The sequence below is a fragment of the Salvia splendens genome, chromosome 17, assembly GCF_004379255.2.
Source record: "Salvia splendens isolate huo1 chromosome 17, SspV2, whole genome shotgun sequence".
Taxonomy (NCBI): domain Eukaryota; kingdom Viridiplantae; phylum Streptophyta; class Magnoliopsida; order Lamiales; family Lamiaceae; genus Salvia; species Salvia splendens.
In genome coordinates, this window is record NC_056048.1 from 21,877,575 (window position 1) to 21,899,646 (window position 22,072).

A 22,072-nucleotide genomic window follows, 5' to 3' on the forward strand; every position below is an offset into this window, starting at 1 on the left:
ATCGTGACTTTCAAGAAGCGACGGCTTTTGTCGATTAAAAACAGAATCAGATAAACAAACATAGGAATTGGGGATGAGGAAACGAGAGAAAAAAAAAAGGAAATTAGTGAACCAAAAAACTCAAATTTTTGTAGAGTGAAATATTGTGGTAAGCGTATTTAAGAGCATCCGCAGCGGTGGCGTCTATTAGTGAACCAAAAAACTCAAATTTTTGTAGAGTGAAATATTGTGGTAAGCGTATTTAAGAGCATCCGCAGCGGTGGCGAAAGACGCCACCGCCGTCCGCGCCGTTGGCAAGGCGCAGGACCGCCGCCGCTGCAGCCGCGCCGCTAGCACGGCGCTGCTCGATGTATCGAGCACGTCCGTGCCAGCGGACGCACACGTGGCGCGCTCCCATTCGTCAACGGCATAGCCGTTGTGTTTAAACTTTTTTTTATTTTTTTTTTAAAAATCGGTATTTAATTATAAATAATGCTAAAAAATAAAAAAAAAATATTTTCCAAATCCCAAAAATATGGCCGTTTTTTTCCCGTTTTTTCTGAATTTTTTTGATTTTTTTTTATTTTTTTTTTCCCCAAAATCATCTATAAATACACACATTCATCATCCATTTATCACATCAAATCATCTCTCATTCATCTCTCATTCATAATTCTCATACAAACTATCAACACATTCATCACCCACTCAAAATCTCAAATGGATTTCACCCATATTATGGCGGAAGCGGAACGCGAAGAACAAGAATACTACGAACAACATCGTGCCGCTTACGAAGCATATGTCGCGGCGAATACCCCTGCTCCTCCTCCTCAACGAACCAGATCAAATCGACGGTACATCCATCGTGACCGGGAGGGAGCCCACGAAAGGCTCGTTGCCGACTACTTTGCCGACCAGCCGCGGTCACAAAGGCGGCGGCCCAACGCTTATCCTTGAGGCGGTCGCCGACTACCGCCTATGGATTTGGCATGCATATTTCGGCGTTGCTGGATCCAACAACGACTTGAATGTGCTATATTCGTCACCACTCTTCAATGATGTGATGAATGGTGTAGCACCGGCGATCGACTTCACCATCAACGGAAATATATACCGCATGGGTTACTATCTCGCCGATGGTATCTACCCAAGGTGGTCGACGTTCGTGAAGACGCTCCACAACCCGCACGACCCGAGACGGGTTCTTTTTGCGCAGCGTCAAGAGTCAGCGCGGAAAGATGTCGAAAGAGCCTTCGGGGTCCTTCAAGCTCGATTCAACATTGTGAAGGCCCCGGCTCGGCTGTGGTACGTGAATAATATCGCCGACATCATGTTCACGTGTATTATATTACACAACATGATTATAGCCGACGAAGGGCCGAGGGCGGCTAGCTTCTACGACGAGGACGAAGCCGGAAGCTCAACAGCGAGGTCTCCCCTACGCCGAGGCGAGCATACGACGGTTGGCCAGAGGATCGAGACAAGACACACAATGCGCGATACTCGAATCCACAATCAACTACAAGAAGACCTAATCAACCACATGTGGGCGAAATTCGGCAACGAGTAGTGTCATTTTTAATTTTTAGGATTTTAATTATGTAATTTTTAATTTTTAGGATTTTAATTATGTAATTTTTAATTTTTAGGATTTTAATTATGCAATGTTTAATTTTATTTGTCATTTGTAATATTTATTGTGGGTTTTAAATGAATTTTAATATTATGGAAATGTTTTTGTGTAATTGAATTTTATATTAATTGTGCTCGTCCTTGCGGAAGAGCACAGTTGTGGGTGTTGTGCTCTTGCCAGAGAGCAGGCATGAATAGTACCGCCCGGGCCCACAACCGTGCCGCTGGCAAGAGCACGGTTGTGGATGCTCTAATGTTGTAAGGAAAGTCATCCAAACATGAGTCCAACAATTGAATTTCGAACTATAATTATTGTCTAAATTACAAATATTCTTCTACAGTATACGACGATAATATCCAGAAATAGTTCTATTGGAACTTATCAGAAGTAGGTTCTACTGTTCTAGATAAGTTTGAGGGGAAAATTATCTAATAAATTAATTACCATTTATTGATTGCCTGTTTAGGATGTACCTACGATAAAATTTGAAGGCAAAAACTCGAGGAAACTATTACTCATGTTAGGATTGAAACTATATCTTAATAAAAATGAGAGCGTTTGATTAAGTGTTGAGTTGAATCGATTAATAAATATGCTAATTGAATATTAAAAACATAGATGATAAGATAAGATCAAAATTTTAATTAATCTATCAAAATCTACTATATGATATACTAAGAACTTACATTATTCATATTTATTAGTCCTACAATATAAAATATTAATAGCACCTTAATTGAGCTCGTGTTGACTTACAGCTACCTCATCGATAGGTGTAATTTATAAAATACTTTAAGAGGGATTATACTCAAATCTACAAAATCAGTTGTTGAAAACAGACCAATTCACTTGAATAATCATACACTTCATTGAATAATCAAATTTGTAGATGAAATGTCCATCAATAAAGAGTTGATCATCTCATTCTCATAGATGACCAACAAATGGAACATATTTGTAGTGAATACACATAATGACATAAACATATGGTTAGCAAGTGAGGAATCTGGTAACCTTGGTGCCTTGTTATTACGGTATATATATTTATATATGCAAGAATCCAATTTGTATCTATCCAACTATGCATGCATCATAACATAACACTGGTTTGTAGTAGTAAAATAGATGGTGAACTCGTAGTTTCAAAATTTGGGGCTTGGAGTATGCGCGAATCCGGAGGAGCTGGGCACCGAGTGGTTCTTCACTAGGGGCATCAACGACTGGACCACGTCGGTGATCAGAGGTCTATATTCGGCCTCTGTCTGCACACACATAGCTGCTATTGCAGCCACCTGTAACCACAACATATATCATCAATATATCAATCCTCATCAGAGGTCTATAATAATAGTAGTAAGAAATATTTACTTGAACAAGATCTTTCTTGGAGTAGTGGCTTTGTAGGGCTGGGTCCATCATTTCCATCACTTTCTCTCTATTGGTTAAACGCGGGAGCGCCTGAAATTAAATTTGGGTTTGGAGGTTGGTAGATGATATACGTATATACAATGGTGCTATCCAATATCTATTTAAATAAAGAATTTTGATCAAATTATGATCGGTTTTGTAAGGTGTGACAACATAATATTAAATCCGGAAGTTTCATTCTTCACAATTGTCTCATTTGCGCATAACGACATCTTTTGGTGATGATGTCGTTTTATTAAAATAAGAAAAGTAAGAGAGGAAAAGAAAAGACACTATACTTATTTGAAACAAACGATATCGTTTTGAGCATCAACTAAGGATATCTTCTGTTTACGGATGAGACAGTTGTGAAACACTAAAACTTCGAGACGTAATATTTTGTTTTCAAATTTTATGAAACTGATCATAATTTATGATTTAAATGACTATTATCCGTAAATATAATATAGAGATACCCATGAAACGAGGAGATGTTCCCCAGGAGGGCGGGTGGTATCGATAGGCAGGCGTCCCGTTAACAGCTCCAAGAGAATGACACCATAACTATACACATCTGATTTAGTGGTGAGCTTCCCTGTAGATGCATACCTACATATATACAATACAACTTGCAACTATAATTAGTATGTATATATGATACTCCCTCCGTTCCTCTCTGGTAGAGAGGTTTCTTTTCGGCACGAGATTTAAGAAATTGTGTTAAAAGTGAGTTAAGTGAAGGAAGAATAAAGTAGGAAAGAAAAAAGATAGAGAGATGGAGAGAGAATAAAGTAAGAGATATGAAAAGTTGGTGCTTTTTACTAAAATAGAAAATTATTCAGCTACAGTAGGACAACCAAAAAAGAAATACGACTCAGCTACAGAGGGACGGAGGGAGTACTATATTGTTAATTAGAGATGCGTAAAAGAACATACTCTGGGGCAAAATATACGGTGGTGCCCAGAACTCGCGTAGAAACGAGGCCATTGAGTTTGTCCGACCCAATCTTGGCTAGACCGAAACCCGAAAGCTTAGCAGTGAAGGTGGGATCCAAGAGAATGGTGGTGGATCTGATATTGCGGTGGATGATGGAAGGGCTCATGTGCTCATGGAGATACTCCAAAGCTCGACCACAATCCAGAGCGATCTTTAACCGAGTGCCCCATTTCAACGTCCCACGTCGAAGATGATCTGCTAGAGACCCATTAGCCATGTACTCCAACACCAACAACCTCTTCTCCTCATCAGCACAGTACCCCAACAGCTCCCTTATGTACAAACACCGCACGCGGCACAACAGCTCTACTTGGGAACGGAAAGCTCGCTCCGCGGACCTACCAGTGCCGCGGAGGATCTTGATGGCCGCAGGGGTGCCATCGCGGAGCACCCCTCTGTATACGTCCGTCCCTATCATGTTGGCATCGCAGAAGATGTTGGTGGCCTTCTCGGCCTCCTTGAGAGTGAATACCTGCACCTGATACCCTCGCATTTCCGTATATGCAGCTGACATCTGCCGCCATTCACAGTGTATTATGTGATTGACGCACACAAATTTAGGCTCTGTGTTTATGATATTAATTGCAGCGATTAAGCCTTAAATAAGTGATAATGTGCATTGTTGTATGTGTGCTGTGCATATGTGATTTATTGGTTATAACATGAGTTTAGTTTAGTTACCTGAAGTGGGATCTAATTTGATGGTGCTGTGACCAATGAACATGCAATTGCTGTTGTGGACCACCCTCTTACTCGAGGCGGCGCTGCTGCTGCTGTTGGCTCTGGAGGAGTGGAGGCAGCGGAGCATCGCTGCCAGAAGTAGTATAGCGACGAGGAGGATGACGGGAACAACTATAATGAGGAGGGACGAAGACGGGATTATCTCATGGTGTTGCCCATGGGATTGGGGCGTGTCCATCATGACAGATTTTAGTAGAGTTATTAATTATGTGAAGGCCACAAACACACACAATGAGGAGAGTCTATTCTTTGTTTGGATAACATATCTCGTGAGTAATTAAAAGGTGAATGTACTTGAATTTGTCTCCTCTTTTGTGTCATGCAATGTCAAGTCTCTGTCTCACACCAGTGGGATAGCCTTGCATTTTTGTCTGTGGTTACTAATAATTGATTCCTGTTGATCCCTCTCTCACATAAATGTTATCACATCAGATTTTCAGATTCCTTTTGGGGGAAACGAGAACCAGACAGGATAACAGTTTCAAGATACTAACAACTGGCAGTCCATGACAAAATTTCTATTCTTCCCTACAACACCTTCAAACAAATATCTTTTACACACAAATCGAATATTAAATTACATGTCGCGATGCCTGTCGTTCCAGTCACCCTTGTTAGCTTCAGATTGCCACCGCTGTTCTGCTATCATATCAGGGGATAATCCCCACTCTCGGATTTGTTCTTCACTGTGTTGGACCACGAGACTGTTTTCTCCGCCATCGCCTAGCTGCATTACTTGCAACTCGCAATTCCCAAGATTATTCAAGAGCTCAAATTGCTCGACTGTCCATTTAAACAACTTCATAAGAAACACATGAATTGCAAGTCCGTGTGATACGATAACAAGGTTAAAGTCGTCAGTTGGTTGCGATGGAGCCTGTTCATATCTATGTCCCTCCATAAGGATTCAAGAAAACCTGCACATTGCGAGAGATTCTTTAATTTCATGTATCACAAGTGCAAAAGAAACAAGATAAACTGTTCTATCATTTTTGCAAACCGCTGGCATCTTGTGAGAATATACAAAATAATGGCACTATTTTACTGGTTCACTCAAAACACAACAATGGAATCCTCTGCACAATTACCTTAAAATCATAAATTTCGAGTCACGATCTGCTCTTGTTTTCTGGGGTGGCTAGATGGATGATTCAAGTAACAGAGGGGAAATTAAACAACACATAAAAATCGAGTGATCATGATTATAATATGTTTATACACTTTTTTTTTGTGTTTCTATTTTCTATCTTTTCTCTTATCCTTCTTTGTCATCTTTTTGCTTCAAGCTGTCAGTACCCACTGGTCACTGTCCAGCAAAGCCTCTCCCTGGTCCTCCACCTTCCCACTTTTTACCCCCTTTGCAGCCAATAACTGAAGCCTTCCCACTTACTCAACAGTGAACCCTCTTCTTCCTTTCTTATCTTTTCTTCTCCAACTTTTTATTCTCCCCATTAATAACAAAAAATTCACATAAATGACATAATGCAATGAAGCACACCACTCTCACACATATGAGAGAACATGTGGAAAATGAACTTGTACACAATTAACAGATCATAACACGAAAACATTTCGAGAGAAAGACTACCCTAATAATACATACATAATAACTCAACGATAAGTTTGCCAACACCAAAGAGCAAACTACTATAGATGTGGAGTTAGATGATATATGTCAATATGGGTTTTCATAGAAATTTAATTTTGTAGAATCAAGGACTCCTTTCTTCACAATTGACAGCCCAGTATTTCTTGCCATAATTTTTGTGTCATGCCAGAGTAAGTGGCATGCCAAACAAATGAGAAAGTAAACCTTTAAGTATTACTGAAGAGAATCTGTGTGGATATGCCAAATTCAATTGTAACACAGCAATCACAGCAGTTTAGAATTACCAGCATGACTTCTATCGAAACTAACTCCGAATGCAGCACCAGTTTTCTGTCTACTGTACACAATCCATGGCAGAACAATGACTGGTTAGAATAAGTTCATGAAGCAATTGTTATCTCCTTGTCTAAGCCTAGCATAAGAATCAGAAGAAATGCAGATACTGTCAAATATAACATTACTGTGCACCTTTTCAAATGTCTCCGAAAATATTTTCTAATAAAACAAACAACTGCATCAACTTGTCATATACTGCAAACAAAAATGCTCTCAGATCCATTGCATCAAAGGAAGACCATTTCAGCAGGCATGTTTTATACACTATATGCCACAATAGTTTAATAATTGTCTTGCGAACAGCAAATTAGTATAAGGACAAAAAATACGTTCATAATTTGGTAATTGTTCATCCAAAACCTCAAGGAAACACTACGTCGAGTGTTCTTCTACTTTGTACTAAAGTAATCAGGTACTAGCTATTCTGCTTGATAATAATACAGATAGTGTAAAATTACTACTATCAATATTCAATTCATGGCCAATAATCGAAAGCTTAGACTATGGTTGAGATGCTCCCAATCTTCAAAACGAATAGAGAATGTAACTTTCTACGAAGAGGACAAAAAGTGAAAAAAATGTAATCGCTGATTAATCAATAATTGCAGAGGCAACAGCTTTAATCAAATCAAACGCGCAAAAAAAAACAACAAAACGGAAGAAAAAAATTCGATAGAAGAACCTCCCAAACCTTTCCCTAATCTCCCTGATCACCTTCATCTGTTCGGGAACCTGAAAATTGCCGAAATCCTGATCTCGGATACGACATTCCCGATGATTCTGTTCTCGGCCTATTCCCGGAGTTTGAGACGAGGTCGTAGATCTGAGAGTCGGTGCGATCGAACTGTTCAGTGAGGGGTATTCGGTTGTCGGGAGTGGCGGCGTCGACGGTGCCGGCGGACGAGGATTATGCGCTTCGGAAGAAGCCTATACGGTTGATGATGGCAATTAACTAACATCATATTTTTTGATCGTCAAGTGGTTTAGAAAAAAATGGTGCAGTGATTATTTTATACGCGTGTGGCGTCGGCGCGGTGCGGGAAGGCGGCGCCACCTTGCGAAATGGAAGTTACCGTTCATCAAACTGTATTTCTTCAACTATGAACACCTTAATCGCATAAAAAATTTAGAATCAATAATTTCATATAAAATCTAATACTACATGTTTGGAGCATCCCCATCCCCGTGCTCTTGCCAATGAACATGGATGTGGGTCCGGACCCACTTTTACTCCCTGCTCTTAGGCAAGAGCACAACACCCACATCCGTGCTCTTCCACAGGGACGAGCTTAAGGGTCCCACCATTCTATTATTTAATTTAAATAAAAAAATTTCCACAATATTAAAATGCATTAAAAATAACCGGAATAATTTTACAAATTAAAAAAAAAATTAAAAATTACATAATTAAAATCCTAAAAATTAAAAAAACCCACTACTCAATGGCTGAATTTCGTCCAAATGTGTTTAATTAGGTCTTCTTGTAGCTCAATAAAAAATGGATGATGAATGTGTGTATATATAAATAATTTTGGGAATAATTTTTTTTAAAAAAAATAAAAAAAATCCAAAAAAGGGGTAATAAAACGACCATATTTTTGGGAATCTGAAAATATTTTTTAAAATTTTTGTATTATTTTCGATTTTTTTAAAAAAATTTGAATTCCCAACGGATAAATACGTTGGCCAATCAGAATGCGCCACGTCAGCTGCTCGCTGGCACGGACGTGCTCGATGCATCCAGCAGCGCCGTGCCAGTGGCAGACAGCGGGTGCCGTGCCGCTGACACGGACGGACGGACGTCAATTCCTACCGCTGCGGATGCTCTTAGATTTAATTATTAACATATTCATATTAATTATATACTATTTTGATTTTATTTTTTTATTATTTTTCTTTTGTTTTTACATTTTTTGTTGCTATTATTTTATAATCGGTTGACATTTTCTAACGGTCCAGATTATGGTTTGAAGTTTGTACAATATTTAGAGTTTGTATTTGATTACATTCCTACATTATTAATTGAGATATATGAGTATTGATTAAACGAGACCAAAAATAATCAATTAAATCATCATTGTGAGTTGGCCAAATGGTAGAGATGTTAATAAAGTCTGAGACCAAAGGTCTCGGGTTGGATTTGGTCTCAGTTTCGAGTCCTCCGTGGCGCGACCTTTAAATTTATGTTCATTTAACCATAAAAATAGTAATAAATAAATAAATAAATAAATCATCATTGTTAATTAAGGAGTATACAATTCATCTCAAACAGTTAGTGAGTCATTAGGGTGTCCACTATAAGGCGGACACGCCCAATAGCCCCGCCTCAGTTTTTGTCCATAGCCCCAAAATTCTATTTCCGCCACTATAGTGGACACCTCCAATAGCCCCCAAGTTTTATAATCAATTTTCATTTTTAAATATTTTCTAGTTTCAATCAAGTGTAATTTAAATAATCGCAGTGTAAATAACTAGAATACGAGGTAATTAGAGCCGAATATTCGTTGTATTGCAAACAGGTAAATTATACAACGAATAATTAAAACCGATGGAGGAAGATTCCGCTGTAATATTGGCGGAGTTGGAGAAGACCTCCACGACTGAGATGGAGGAAGGGGTGGACTCGATGCCCACGGTGGGGGAGATTGATTCCAAGTCCAACGCTGGGACGGAGGCGCATATCCGCCAAAGCCCGACGGTTGAGAAGCATATCCGCCAAAACCCGATGGCTGCGAAGGATAGCCCGAGGGGTTTGATGGATTGCTGCCATATCCCGATTCCTGAGAGTCGGGTGATTCGTCGTCTCCTCGGTGCATTTTTTAGACAGTGGTTATGTAGATAGTGAGTGGATGGATTTTGTGAAAATGGTGAAAAATAGTTGGTGGGAAGTGGTATTTATTGAGAAAAAAACAAAAACAAAAACAAAAACAAAAAAAAATTAAAATCACGCCGCATGCACCGCGGCGGATATTCACACTATAGTCGCCGGGCCTATAGGCGCAGCTATGTCCCCCCCGCCGCGTCCTCGCCCCGCACCCGGCGATCGCCCGTCCGCCCACCCCGCCCACGTCCGCCGCGTCCGCCCCCGGGGCGGACAACTCCCCCACTATAATTCGCCCGACTACCGCCCCAACCCGTGGCTATAGCCGCGGGCGTCACATAGTGGACACTCTTAGCCCCGTTAAACCCAATTTAGATTCATTATTACTTATTAGACCATCCACAATAGGAATAGCCCAGCAATAGCCCAGCCACAGCCTAGCCACTGCCACATCATCAGCACTCAAAATCCTCCTGCCACATCATCAAAACAAGCAAATAGTCCAGCAATAGCCCAGCCATAGCCTAGCCACATAATATCCACATCACTATTAACAAATATATACAAAATGAAATAATTAACAATCACACAATATACGAAATTTAATTTACGAGACATATACGGGAAAAGTTTAATAATAATATTAAAATTAAAAAAGTACAATAATTTAAAAAAATACATTAATTTTAAAAAAAATACAATAATAAAAAGGAATGCCAATTCACTCCTCGTCTCCGTCGTCGCCGCCTCCGTCGCTGTCGCCACCATCGCCGCCGCCACCACCGCCGCCGCCGCCGCCGGTCTCCCTCCGTGCCGCCTCAACTCGTCCTGCAGGCTCATGAGCAAGGTTTGAAGCACGCTCTTCTCCACGGGATCCGTCGCCACCCGCCATTCGGCCATCGTCTTGATCAACTGAGCGCGCGTTTGGGCGCGAGCGGAGAATTTGAGATCCTCGGTGGATTGGCCAAGGGGGGATGCCGACTGGACCTCCTGGGAAGCCCCGACGTTCCCCCTCGCCTCCCGCTGAGCGCGCTTGCACCCCATCGGGCGAGGTCGGCCACCGACCGAACGCGGCGTGGGGAACTCCTGCGTCGTCTCGGGGAGGTCGTGGGAACCACCGCTGCTGCCGCTGAAATCGCCGGTGTAGTTCAGTCGTTGCTTCTTCGGCCAGCCAGAGTCGACACCTACTCGGAACTTCTCGGACTTGTTCAGCACAAGATAGCAGTTCCAGTAGGTGAAGTCCTTGTATACCCCCTTCAGTGGGAAGGCTTTCTCAGCTATTCTCCTGGAGTCCTCCTCCGTTTGGCCACTGCTCATCATGCGGAGTGCGTTGGTGTACAAACCCGAAAATCGGGAGACCGCACCCCTGATTCGGTTCCAGGCCTTCCGGCAATCCTCCTCGTTGCGTGGCCTCCCCTCCGGGCAAAATCTCTTGTAGGCTGCTGCTATCTTGCCCCACATGTTGACGATCCTCTGCTCGTTCGAAACGAGAGGATCGTCGCAAACACTCACCCACGCCTTGCAGAGCGCGACGTTCTCCTCGTCCATCCACCTCCTCCGTACCTCCTCCTCACCCGGCTGCGACGACTCGCCGACCTTCTTCTTGCCCTTCTTCGCTGGGGCGCCACGCCCCCGCTCTGCCCCCCCTTCAACGAGAGTTTCCGGAGCTCCGGGAGTATCAAACACCAAGTCATCTAAGGAGAAACTATCAAACCCCAAGGGCGTTTGGGTCGATGTGTGCGATGAACCAGTCGAAAAATCTAAACTGGGGTGATAGACATCCCCCGCCGTCGCCGGGGACCCCCCAGAAGTCCACTGTGTAGCCGGTACGACCCCCGGAGTCCCCAGTGTCGGCGGTACCCCCCGGGCATCATCTGCATCCCGGGTGCCCATCCCGTTGGTGCCCACCCCGGTATCGCCGGATACCCTCCTGGCGGACTCCCCCCCGTTGGCGGCCCGGAATACATCTGCTGCCATGGGTACATGTTGTAGTACCCGGGCATCTGACCCCATCCACTTCCCACGGGGATCGACGGAGTTTGTGACTTGCTACTCCCGGAACTAGGCTCGTTGTTGAGATCCATTTCCCTTGTTGATCTTGTACAGAAATTAAGATAGAGAGAGTACTCGTTAAAACAAGTGGTGCGAATAAAAATAACGAGCAAAGCGCGTATATATAGTGTTTCGGTTTCTCTCTCCATTCGCCCGCTAGGCGACTGCAATAGACCGCCCAGCGAACCGCCCAGCGCCGGCGCTCGGCTGGGCGGCATTGTGGATGGTCTTATAGAGTAAAGTTTATATTTGGTCCTAAGGCCATATTTGATTGACGGGAAAGTAAAGTTGGCAAGAAAAATGATTCATAGGAAAATGAATCTCAGGAATATGAATCCTAATAACTTTACTTTCATGTGTTTCGAAATATCAAAATTTTAAATTTTAAATTTGATTTAAATATCAAACTAAAAATATACTAATTATTCTTTTATTTTAAAAAAAGAATAATAATTTAAAATTTTTAATAAATTATTAATTACAAATAATAATTATTATATTATTATATTTATTATTACTATGTATAGTTTAAATATTGATTATTTATCATAATATATAATCATCATAATAAATATGATTATTATTATTATTATTATTATTATTATTATTATTATATTTAAAAATATTATAATTGAATAAATTTTATAATTCAAAAGTTCCCTACAACTTTATTGATTGATTATTAATTTATAAAATAATAATAATTATTTATTATTATTATATGATTTATATTATATAATCATATTTTAATTGTTTAATAAATTATTAATTATAATAGTAATAACAATTATATATAAAAATTATAATAATATAGTTATAATTATGATAATTTTAATTATAGTTATTTATTATACGAGTATGATTTATAATTTAAAATTATTTTGAAAACATTGTAATTAATAATAGTAATAATAATAAATAATAATAATAATAATAATAACTATACTATATTGCATTAAATATGTAAGAATCCTAAAATTGGGAAAAAGAATACCTAAGAAAAGTTAGGATTTAGAATCCTGGAAAGTTGTACTAACTTTCCTTGTTCTCGGATTCTGATTACTTTCCCAGTTTAATTAAAAAATCAAAACAAACACAGGAATTTAAAATTTAAGGAAACAGATTACTTTCCCAGACAGAATCCCGACAACCAAACATGGCCTAAAGGTATTGTCATTTTATGATATTGGTCTAAAATATTCTCTTTTTTACTTTTAAATTCTGAACAAATGAAAATAAGACGAAAAATAGTCCTTTTTATGGCTCCATAAAAAAATACCGGTTAACGGCAACTAAGTTACATTTTGACTAGATAGGATTTACTAATACTCCCTCCGTTCCCTAATAATTATCCATTTTAGTTCCGACGTATGTTTTAAGAAATGTAAAGGAAAGTGAATTAAAAAAGTTAGTGGAATATGAGTCTCACTTTTATATATACTCCATCCGTTCCTGAAAATTTGTCACTTATTTCCATTTTCTCTTCGACCCTGAAAATTTGTCACCTTTCACTTTTACAATTTCTAGTAGTGGACCCCATATTTAACTAACTATTTGTTACTCACATTTTATTACTCCCTCCGTCCCGCTTTAGGAGTCCCGGTTGAACAATTTCGGGTGTCTCGCTTTAGGAGTCCCGGTTGAACTCGGTGCATAAAAATTGATGTCCACTACATCAATTTATTTATTACATCATTTAAAAGTAGGACCCAACATCCACTACATCATTTATTTATTACATATTTAAAAGCAAAAAAGTAAAAGAGTTGTTTAAAAGTGGGACCCAACCTCCACTACATCATTTATTTATTACACACTTAAATACCCCTTAAAACATGTGCCCGACTCAACCGGGACTGCTAAAGCGGGACGGAGGGAGTATAAAATTAATATATAAAAGTAGGACACACGTGCCACTAACTTTTCAACTTATTTCCTATTAGTACATTTTTCTTAAAACTCGTGCCGGATTAAATGGTGAGAAATCATTAGGGATGAAGGGAGTATTAGTTTTATAATAAAATATGAGTGGTATAAGTTAGAGGAATATCAGACCTATTATCATTTATGGTAAAAGTTGAAAGTGGATGATTAATCATGAAAATTCTTTTTTAAGCATAAGAATTAAGAAGATTTTGTTTAATGAATTAAACTGGAAGATGTTGAAGCAGAAAATTTTCTTCTTAGCATAAAACAAGAAAGCTATGTTTAATGAATTAAAAAAAGATAAAATAAAATATTATAAAAAATAAAGTGGGAAAGAGACGAGTGAGTAAAGTATAACATGTTAGTAAATGAAATTAAATGTTTTGTAATTTGCCAAAAAGATAAAACTTTAGTAGAACAATACGAAATGGAATATGACAAAAGATAATATAGTAGGGAGGAAGTATAAGAAAACAAATACTCCATCCATCTCATAATAAGAGTTACATTTTGCCATTTTCGTTCATCCCACGATAAGAGGCACTTTATTTTTTACCATAAATAGTAAGTAGATCATACATTCTACTAACTCACTTCACTCACATTTTATTTTAAAACCAATACTATAAAAAAGTGGATCTCATATTTCACTAATTTTTTCAACTCACTATTCTTTACATTTTAAAACCCGTCCCATATTGTGGGATGAATGGAGTACTATAAAGTATATAACCATATCACAAATAATAGAAACACACTAAGAGCATCAACAATGGTTAAGCCGATAAGGTAAGTCTCGTCCCGAGGGGATGAGACAACCACTAGCGGGTCAGCATAACCATATTAGGCAAAGGGCGGTTTAGTTGATAAAAATATGCTTCCCATTCATCCAATAAACCAGGAGTTTGAATCAACGTTGACTAAATGAAAAACCATTATTGTTTTTCTTGGTGGGGGGGGGGGGGGGGTTTGTGCAAGAACTATGCATTTTACAATTCTTGTCAGCCTGTGAATTGTGCCAAAGAGAGAACACATGGGACATAATATGCATTTCATAATATGAGTTCAAAGGCAAAGAGAGAAGAACATTCAGCAGTCAAACCTTGATTCTAGAGAGATGGATTGCGACATGGCTCACATGATGCATATATCTCACAGTCTGAGAGCTCAATCCTGTTGAGCTTCTTACAAGCCTGAAAAATGCATGGTAAGCATGAGGATACACACTGTAAGAAACTAAACAAAACAAAGACCTTTTAAGATTAATTTACTGTTCGAGTTCAGAATTCCAACCTCTCTTATTGCTGTAAGCTCTGCATGAGCAGTGGGGTCTGTGTGCTTGAAGGACCATGTTATGACACCCTACGACCACTTCGTCATTGTGTACTACAACAGCACCAAAAGGACCTCCATCTCCACTATCTACGCCTTTGTACGCCTCTTCGACTGCTTTTGTCAAGAATTTGTGATCTCTATCCTGAACAGCTGCAGCCATTACAAAATAAAATGTCACTACTGTATATTCTATTATTATATGATCTTGGTATCGCAATCTATCTCAGCGAAGTAACATTTGTTGATTAAAACTTGACATATGATTGTTTGTGACAGATCATATCATTGGCAATAGTTCTCACAAGATTAATCCTTTTTCTTCATTTATAATAAGAATATAGTTCTCTTAGCAAATAATCCTCATTGTTTTTCTTAATGGTATCAGAGCCCATGATTGCTAAGAGATTAAAGCTATCCAGGTTATGAAAAGATGTGAAGCCATGAGAAGCATGAACAGTTGTATATGATAGACCTGATTGTGTCATATCACAAACAAGTGGTAGTGCAGGCACAACTAACAAAACCATCTTTTAGTCTTAATGAAACTAAAGCATTTAGTAGCAAACGACAAATGTAAGAGAAATAAACCAATATATTCAAGCGACTGAGCACCTCAATAAATTAAATCTTGTGAAAACTTGCGTGACTGAGCAACCCCAATCAAATAAATCTCGTGAAAACTTGATCCCACGATAGTTATACCAAAAGCTTTTTTCAATATTACTGAGCACTATTTTTTTCAGTAACAGTTATATGTCCCATCCCTGAAGATCCTTTATTTCTCCCCTGTACAATCAACATATAACATTTTATATCTGATTATACAAATGTAGCCCAGTTAGTGGAAGTATCCCTGCCTTAGTCAAAATTCTATCAACTAGAAGATATTCGACTGAGCAAACAGCATCTATATATGAGTGTGCGTGCGCACAAACTTCACATAACATAAAAAGGCAGTTTACGAAGAACCTAAAGCAACTTTGCAAGATCTCCATTCACTTAAATCAATGTGCTAAAAGTTAAGTGTCAATCATTTTGCATAGCAGAGAAAAGGGACCAGAAAAAGATAGTATTGAGGAGCTGAGATTACCTTCTTGATGACCAGCAAATGCAGATGCCACTGAGATAGTTCCGTCTTTGGCTTCTGTAATAATGGAGTGCTCATTTCAGTTGGAAGAAGAAGAGAAGAAGAAGGAAGCTCGGCTTTGAGCTCGGCTTTGAGTTCGGCTTTGAGCCGAGAAGACAGTTGGTCTTGAGCCGAGAAGCAAAGGAGTTCGGTTTGTGTACCGAGAAAGGAGTTCGGTTTGTGAACCGAGAAGGGAGCTCGGTTGTGAGCCGAAGAGAGTGCTCGGTTGTGAGCCGAAAAGAAAGTTCGGTCTTGAGTCAAGAATAGAGTTCGTCTTGAGCCGAAAAAGAAGAAGCAACAGTTCGGTCTTGAACCGAGAAGGAAGTTCGGCCTAGAGAAACTAGCCGTTGGTGCAGCAGTTAGTTAGCCGAGATGTACCAGTTATTCTTCTTGCTTTCTTGATTCTTCTTGTAGTTAGTTAGTAGCAGTTGCTACTTGATTGTAGAGCTTTAAATAGCTCAAAACCATGTACGTAGTTAGTAGTGAAAATCAATAAAGAGTTTTCAAGTTTTCTCTCCAAGATTACCATCTTCGATACTCTAAGTGTGAGGGTGTGTTCTTCTGCATTGTGAGTTATCATACAACTGTGAGTGTGTGTGTGATTCACCTGAGTGTGTGAAAGTCTTGTGCGTATTGAATCCCAACAAGTGGCGCCGTCTGTGGGAAGGGGATATTGAAGCTGATTTGCAGAGGATCAAACGGTTTCAGAGATGGCAGCAAGGCTTGATGCAGAAAAGTTCACAGGCAAGAATGATTATAGCCTGTGGAAGATGAAGATGAAGGCGGTCTTGATTCAACAAGGCTTGGCCGCAGTTCTTGCAAATACAGAAGAGAAAGGAAAGGCTCCAATGCTTGATGATAAAGCTCAGGCAAGGATGGAGGAGATGCAGCTCAAGGCACATTCTGCAGTGATTCTGTGCCTTGGAGATAAGGTCTTGAGGGAAGTTCAAGAAGCCAAGACTGCGGTGGAGATCTTGAACAGGTTAGATGAAGTTTACCTGGCAAAATCTTTGGCTAACCGGCTGTATCTCAAGAAGAGGCTCTATGCCTATAGTTTTTCTGGTGAAAAATCTATCATAGAGCAGTTGGAGGAGTTCAATAAGATCATTGATGATCTGGGCTCTGTGGATGTTAAAATTTTAGATGAAGACAAGGCCATTCTTACATTGAATGCCTTGCCTAGCTCGTATGACCAGTTGAGTGATGCAATTATCTATGGCAGAGATAAGCCTATCACCTATGCAGAAGTCTACTCGGCCTTGATGGCTAAGGAACTCCAGAAGACTACCAGCAGAAGCTCTGCAAGCTCCAATGTTCAAGCAGCAGAGGCCTTGAATGTGAAGAAGTTCAAAAAGCAGAACTTCAAGAAAAAGTTTGAGGGCGCTAAACCCTCAAGTTCTGATGCTCAGAAGGAAACCAGAGCATGTTTTTGGTGCAAGAAACCAGGGCACTTGAAGAAGGACTGCCATGCCTGGAAGAGAAAACTAGCCTCTGAGGGCCACAACACTTCTGATTGTGTAGAGAGTACTGATCCCCCTGCTCAACTCATGAATGTAAGTGATAATGGGATCAGTCACAGGTGGATAATGGACTCAGGGTGCAGCTTCCATATGTGCCCCAACAAATCTTGGTTTCATGATCTTCAGGAAGCATCAGGGACTGTAGTTCTTGGAAATAACCATGTGTGTCAGATCAAAGGGATAGGGAAAGTGAAGCTAAGTTTGCAAGATGGCTCTATAAAGATCCTAACTGGGGTGAGGTATATTCCGGAAGTGAAAAGAAATCTCATCTCATTGGGAATGCTGGAGGAGAAAGGGTTCACCATATTGATGAGTCAGGGAAAGATGCTTGTGAAATCTGGGAATGCAGTGATGATGGAGGCTGACAGAGAGCACATTCTCTATTATCTGAAGGCTAAGGCCGTTGATGGAGAAAGCAATGCAGTGTCAGATGATTCCATAATGCTATGGCACAAGAGATTGGGCCATCCAGCAGAAGGAAGCTTGAAAGAACTCATCAAGAAGGGCCTGATCTCTGGAGATTTCAACAAGATGGACCCCTGTGAGCAGTGTATACTTGGAAAAGAGATGGAGGCTATCCCTTATGCTAGTGTTGTTGGGAGTATCATGTACACTATGATTTGTACAAGACCAGATCTTGCTCATGCTATCTCAGTGACTAGCAGATACATGGCAGACCCGGGGAAGGAGCATTGGAATGCTCTTAAATGGATATTGAGGTACATGAAGTCAACTAAGGACTGGGGGATTGTGTTCAATGGCTGGGAAGGTGGATCTGAGGAGGTTGTGCAGGGGTATTGTGATGCAGACTATGCTGCAAATCTGGACACCAGAAAGTCTCAAACAGGTTATTTGTTCACCATGTTTGGAACTGTGATCAGTTGGAAATCAGGTCTGCAGAGTGTAGTTGCTCTCTCAACTACAGAATCAGAGTATATAGCTCTCACTGCAGCTGTACAGGAGAGCTTTTGGATCCAGGGAGTAATTTCTGATTTTGGTTTTGACCAAGAAACAATGGTGATTCATTGTGACAGCAGCTCAGCTATATGCTTGGCTAAACATCCGGGTTTCCATGAAAGGAGCAAGCATATAGACATAAAGTTGCACTTTATTAGAGATGAGATTGAAAGGGGAAGGGTGAAGGTGGTTAAGATTAACACCTTGCACAATCCGGCAGATATGCTAACTAAATCTCTAAGTAGAGACAAGTTTGATCATTGCAAGAAGTTGATCAATGTTTGTGCGAGAACTGAGATGAGCCCTCAGGTGGAGAATTGTAATAATGGAGTGCTCATTTCAGTTGGAAGAAGAAGAGAAGAAGAAGGAAGCTCGGCTTTGAGCTCGGCTTTGAGTTCGGCTTTGAGCCGAGAAGACAGTTGGTCTTGAGCCGAGAAGCAAAGGAGTTCGGTTTGTGTACCGAGAAAGGAGTTCGGTTTGTGAACCGAGAAGGGAGCTCGGTTGTGAGCCGAAGAGAGTGCTCGGTTGTGAGCCGAAAAGAAAGTTCGGTCTTGAGTCAAGAATAGAGTTCGTCTTGAGCCGAAAAAGAAGAAGCAACAGTTCGGTCTTGAACCGAGAAGGAAGTTCGGCCTAGAGAAACTAGCCGTTGGTGCAGCAGTTAGTTAGCCGAGATGTAGCAGTTATTCTTCTTGCTTTCTTGATTCTTCTTGTAGTTAGTTAGTAGCAGTTGCTACTTGATTGTAGAGCTTTAAATAGCTCAAAACCATGTACGTAGTTAGTAGTGAAAATCAATAAAGAGTTTTCAAGTTTTCTCTCCAAGATTACCATCTTCGATACTCTAAGTGTGAGGGTGTGTTCTTCTGCATTGTGAGTTATCATACAACTGTGAGTGTGTGTGTGATTCACCTGAGTGTGTGAAAGTCTTGTGCGTATTGAATCCCAACAGCTTCAACAACTAATAAAAGAGGAAGACAATCAGCAAAATGTAGGCAGGTAAACTGCAAATATCATTGTACTAGGTAGAGATAAGCGAGAACAAATTTACTAATAGGATTTGTGAATTGCATTCTACAAAAATAAGATTTATATTTACAACATTAATTTGAACACCAAGCCGCGCGCTAAAGAGAACACTATAGAATCAGAAAGTAATCACATTTTCATGGAGGCAGTATTGTCTATCAAGAATCACTGTAATATTTTAGTGTAGGGGGTCTTTGAAGTTTTTTTAGTGGTAATGATACCGGAATAGTGTTGGATAAAGTTAACTTAACCTTAATATTCCATTTAACTCTATAAATATGACATGACAAGACTATAGAGAAGCACATAAACCATCTGGTTAAATCCTTTTCCAGGATTAGTTATGCGTTCATCCACCTACTCCATCTACCAACAGCTTGCCTAGTAAAAGTGTGTTACTAAGTCTTCTTAAACTATTCAATCAGTCTTTCACTCCTTAATGATTGCAATATGTTATTTCATTCTTAAGTTAGGCCTCTTCTCCAATATTTTCTACTTGCAAGGTTATCTTGCATGTTAGGCCAGATGTAATAAGTTGTAACGTACATGACTTGATAAAATAAGAACAAAAAAATTAAATCATAGTCTCAAGAGTTAAATTAAGGAAGTAAGCTTGCCTTCTTGATGACCCGCAAAGGCAGTAGGAACAGCAATATCTCCATCTTTAGCTTCGATAACTAATAAATCAGAAGGGTCAGCTAATGAAGAATACAGGTGAACAACTATAAATCTTATCCTCCCACTTCATAATATAGCTGCATTTATAATAATCCCATCGCAACTATATCAGGCACCCAAATGAAGCCACTAACTCAAGTCCTAGCTTCCAAAGTGATAGCATATGCATTCTTTGAAGCATGTCTTCTCTGCAGCTAAAACATTGGAGGGACAGAATACATATGATACATTTTGCGTAACATGAACTTTCAGTAATTACTAGAGTTAACTTATATTGAAGAGATTTTATCAAACTTCACTCCAGGTGAGAAAAATAAAAGGAACATCCCTATAATGGCCATACTAATGCATTTAGGTCTTGTTTACTTTAAGAATATCTCACTTAATTAATACATAATTGTTATGTTAAAATTTAACATTAATTGAAGCAATTACAAAACTTTTAGCCGAGTTTGCAATTTCAACTTGTAAAAATTGAAGCAATAACAAGATAGGGATATTGCAATTGCAAGGTTTTTTGTCTTGTAAAAATTGCAAATTTGAGTATATGTTCCAGCAATTAACACTGGAGAAAATAAACAAAGTATATGCATAATGTAATGTATTAAGAAGAAAGAGATGAATAAATTAGATCTTATGAATTTGGATACATATAATCCATCCACACTAAAACCAAAACAAGCACTGGACACAAATGAATATTTTATCCACCAAAGTAAACATAGCCGTATGATGTAGGACATTGGTGATTCGGAATAGCAAAAGGTGAAGAAATTGTCTGTGAAACAGATAGCTTCTGAAGCATACATGAGACATCACTATCCATCCAACGCCAACTACTACCCGAATATAATCGCAATCACGAACTTTATTCATTCTTAAAGAGCTTTTGCACGATTGCATTTCAGGTCACACTATCAAGTAGTAGACAAAACTAATTTCACGAAAGCTAGATCATTTCAGAGCAAATAGATTGCCAGATGATTTCGGATTATGCTTAGCGATCAAAACGCAATTGATGATCACTTAATCATTGTTATCACCCATACCATACCCCCAAATCCCATCAAACAGTAAAATGAAATCCGAAACGGCAAAAAACAGAAACGCCAGATCAAAATTTGCATTCAAAGCAGAGTGAGTTTAGCTTCCTCCATCGGCGATGAGAAATGGGATTGTGGTCAAGTAATGGGTAAGTGAAACAATTGATTCTTAAAAGAGAGATGTGTATAAAGGCTGTGTGTAATGGTGGAAGTGAAGAATCAATTGATTTTATATAGTGCTCGTTGGATATTATTTACATTGATGGGGTGCGTACTAAACAAGCCCAACAGCAATGACGGCCCATCAGCCCAAAGCCCAAGGAAGAGTATGAGTTCGGCATTACCAAAGAGTTCGGCCTCAGCCTACAGCTCGGTAAAAGCCAACCAATCAAGCTCTGCTCTCAGGTCGGCATCAAGCTCTACTCTCAGATCGGCAACCAAAGCAGTTCGGTCTCAGTATTCGACCGAACAAAGAGTTCGGCCTCAGCCTACAGCTCGGTAAAAGCCAACTAATCAAGCTCTGCTCTCAGGTCGGCATCAAGCTCTACTCTCAGATCGGCAACCAAAGCAGTTCGGTCTCAGTATTCGACCGAACAAGGAGTTAGTGGACCCATACAGGATTTCCACAACTTCCAACACACCCACTACCACGTGGTGTCAGCTCAGGCCACGATCGTAGGCCATGACCTACGCTACATGCAGGACCTCCATGACCTCCACGACATCCACAACCATCATTAGTGGTGATGCAAGCCACGATCTTAGTTCAATGTATAAATAGAACTTAGATCAGATAGAAAAAGGTTAAGCTCTCTAGAGATCAAATGTCAAATAGCAAGTCTGTATTGTAAGCTGGAGAAAACAGATCAAGCAATACAATCTTGCC

At 39.8% G+C, this 22,072-nt stretch overlaps 1 protein-coding gene and 1 pseudogene across 3 annotated transcripts; both read right to left on the reverse strand.

Annotated features, from left to right (window-relative positions):
- Positions 1–2,459: 2,459 nt before the first annotated feature.
- LOC121774911 (receptor-like serine/threonine-protein kinase ALE2) lies at positions 2,460–7,868 on the reverse strand. 3 transcript variants are annotated; one of them, XM_042171817.1, is made up of 6 exons: positions 6,654–7,868; positions 4,701–5,677; positions 3,959–4,583; positions 3,499–3,631; positions 2,984–3,073; positions 2,460–2,907 (listed from the first exon to the last, which is right to left on the reverse strand). In XM_042171817.1, exons 2-6 carry the CDS (start codon positions 4,939–4,941, stop codon positions 2,758–2,760), a joined length of 1,239 nt encoding a protein of 412 aa, XP_042027751.1. In that variant the 5' UTR covers positions 4,942–5,677; positions 6,654–7,868; the 3' UTR covers positions 2,460–2,757. The 3 variants fall into 3 exon arrangements, with proteins under 3 accessions (XP_042027751.1, XP_042027750.1, XP_042027752.1); XM_042171816.1 differs by having other exon boundaries at positions 5,849–7,868; XM_042171818.1 differs by lacking the exon at positions 6,654–7,868 and having other exon boundaries at positions 3,959–4,533; positions 4,701–4,836.
- LOC121774912 lies at positions 5,170–21,371 on the reverse strand (annotated as a pseudogene).
- Between the last annotated feature and the right edge of the window lie 701 nt (positions 21,372–22,072).

What these genes read in the sequence shown, in the direction of transcription:
- LOC121774911 (XM_042171817.1), bottom strand. Translation starts at nt 4,941, where the DNA reads ATGATGGACACGCCCCAATCCCATGGGCAACACCATGAGATAATCCCG. An exon ending in CAAATTAGATCCCACTTCAG is followed by an intron (nt 4,584 to 4,700) that starts GTAACTAAACTA and finishes TCATAAACACAG; the next exon opens with AGCCTAAATTTGTGTGCGTC. An exon ending in AACATCTCCTCGTTTCATGG is followed by an intron (nt 3,074 to 3,498) that starts GTATCTCTATAT and finishes ATTTAATTTCAG; the next exon opens with GCGCTCCCGCGTTTAACCAA.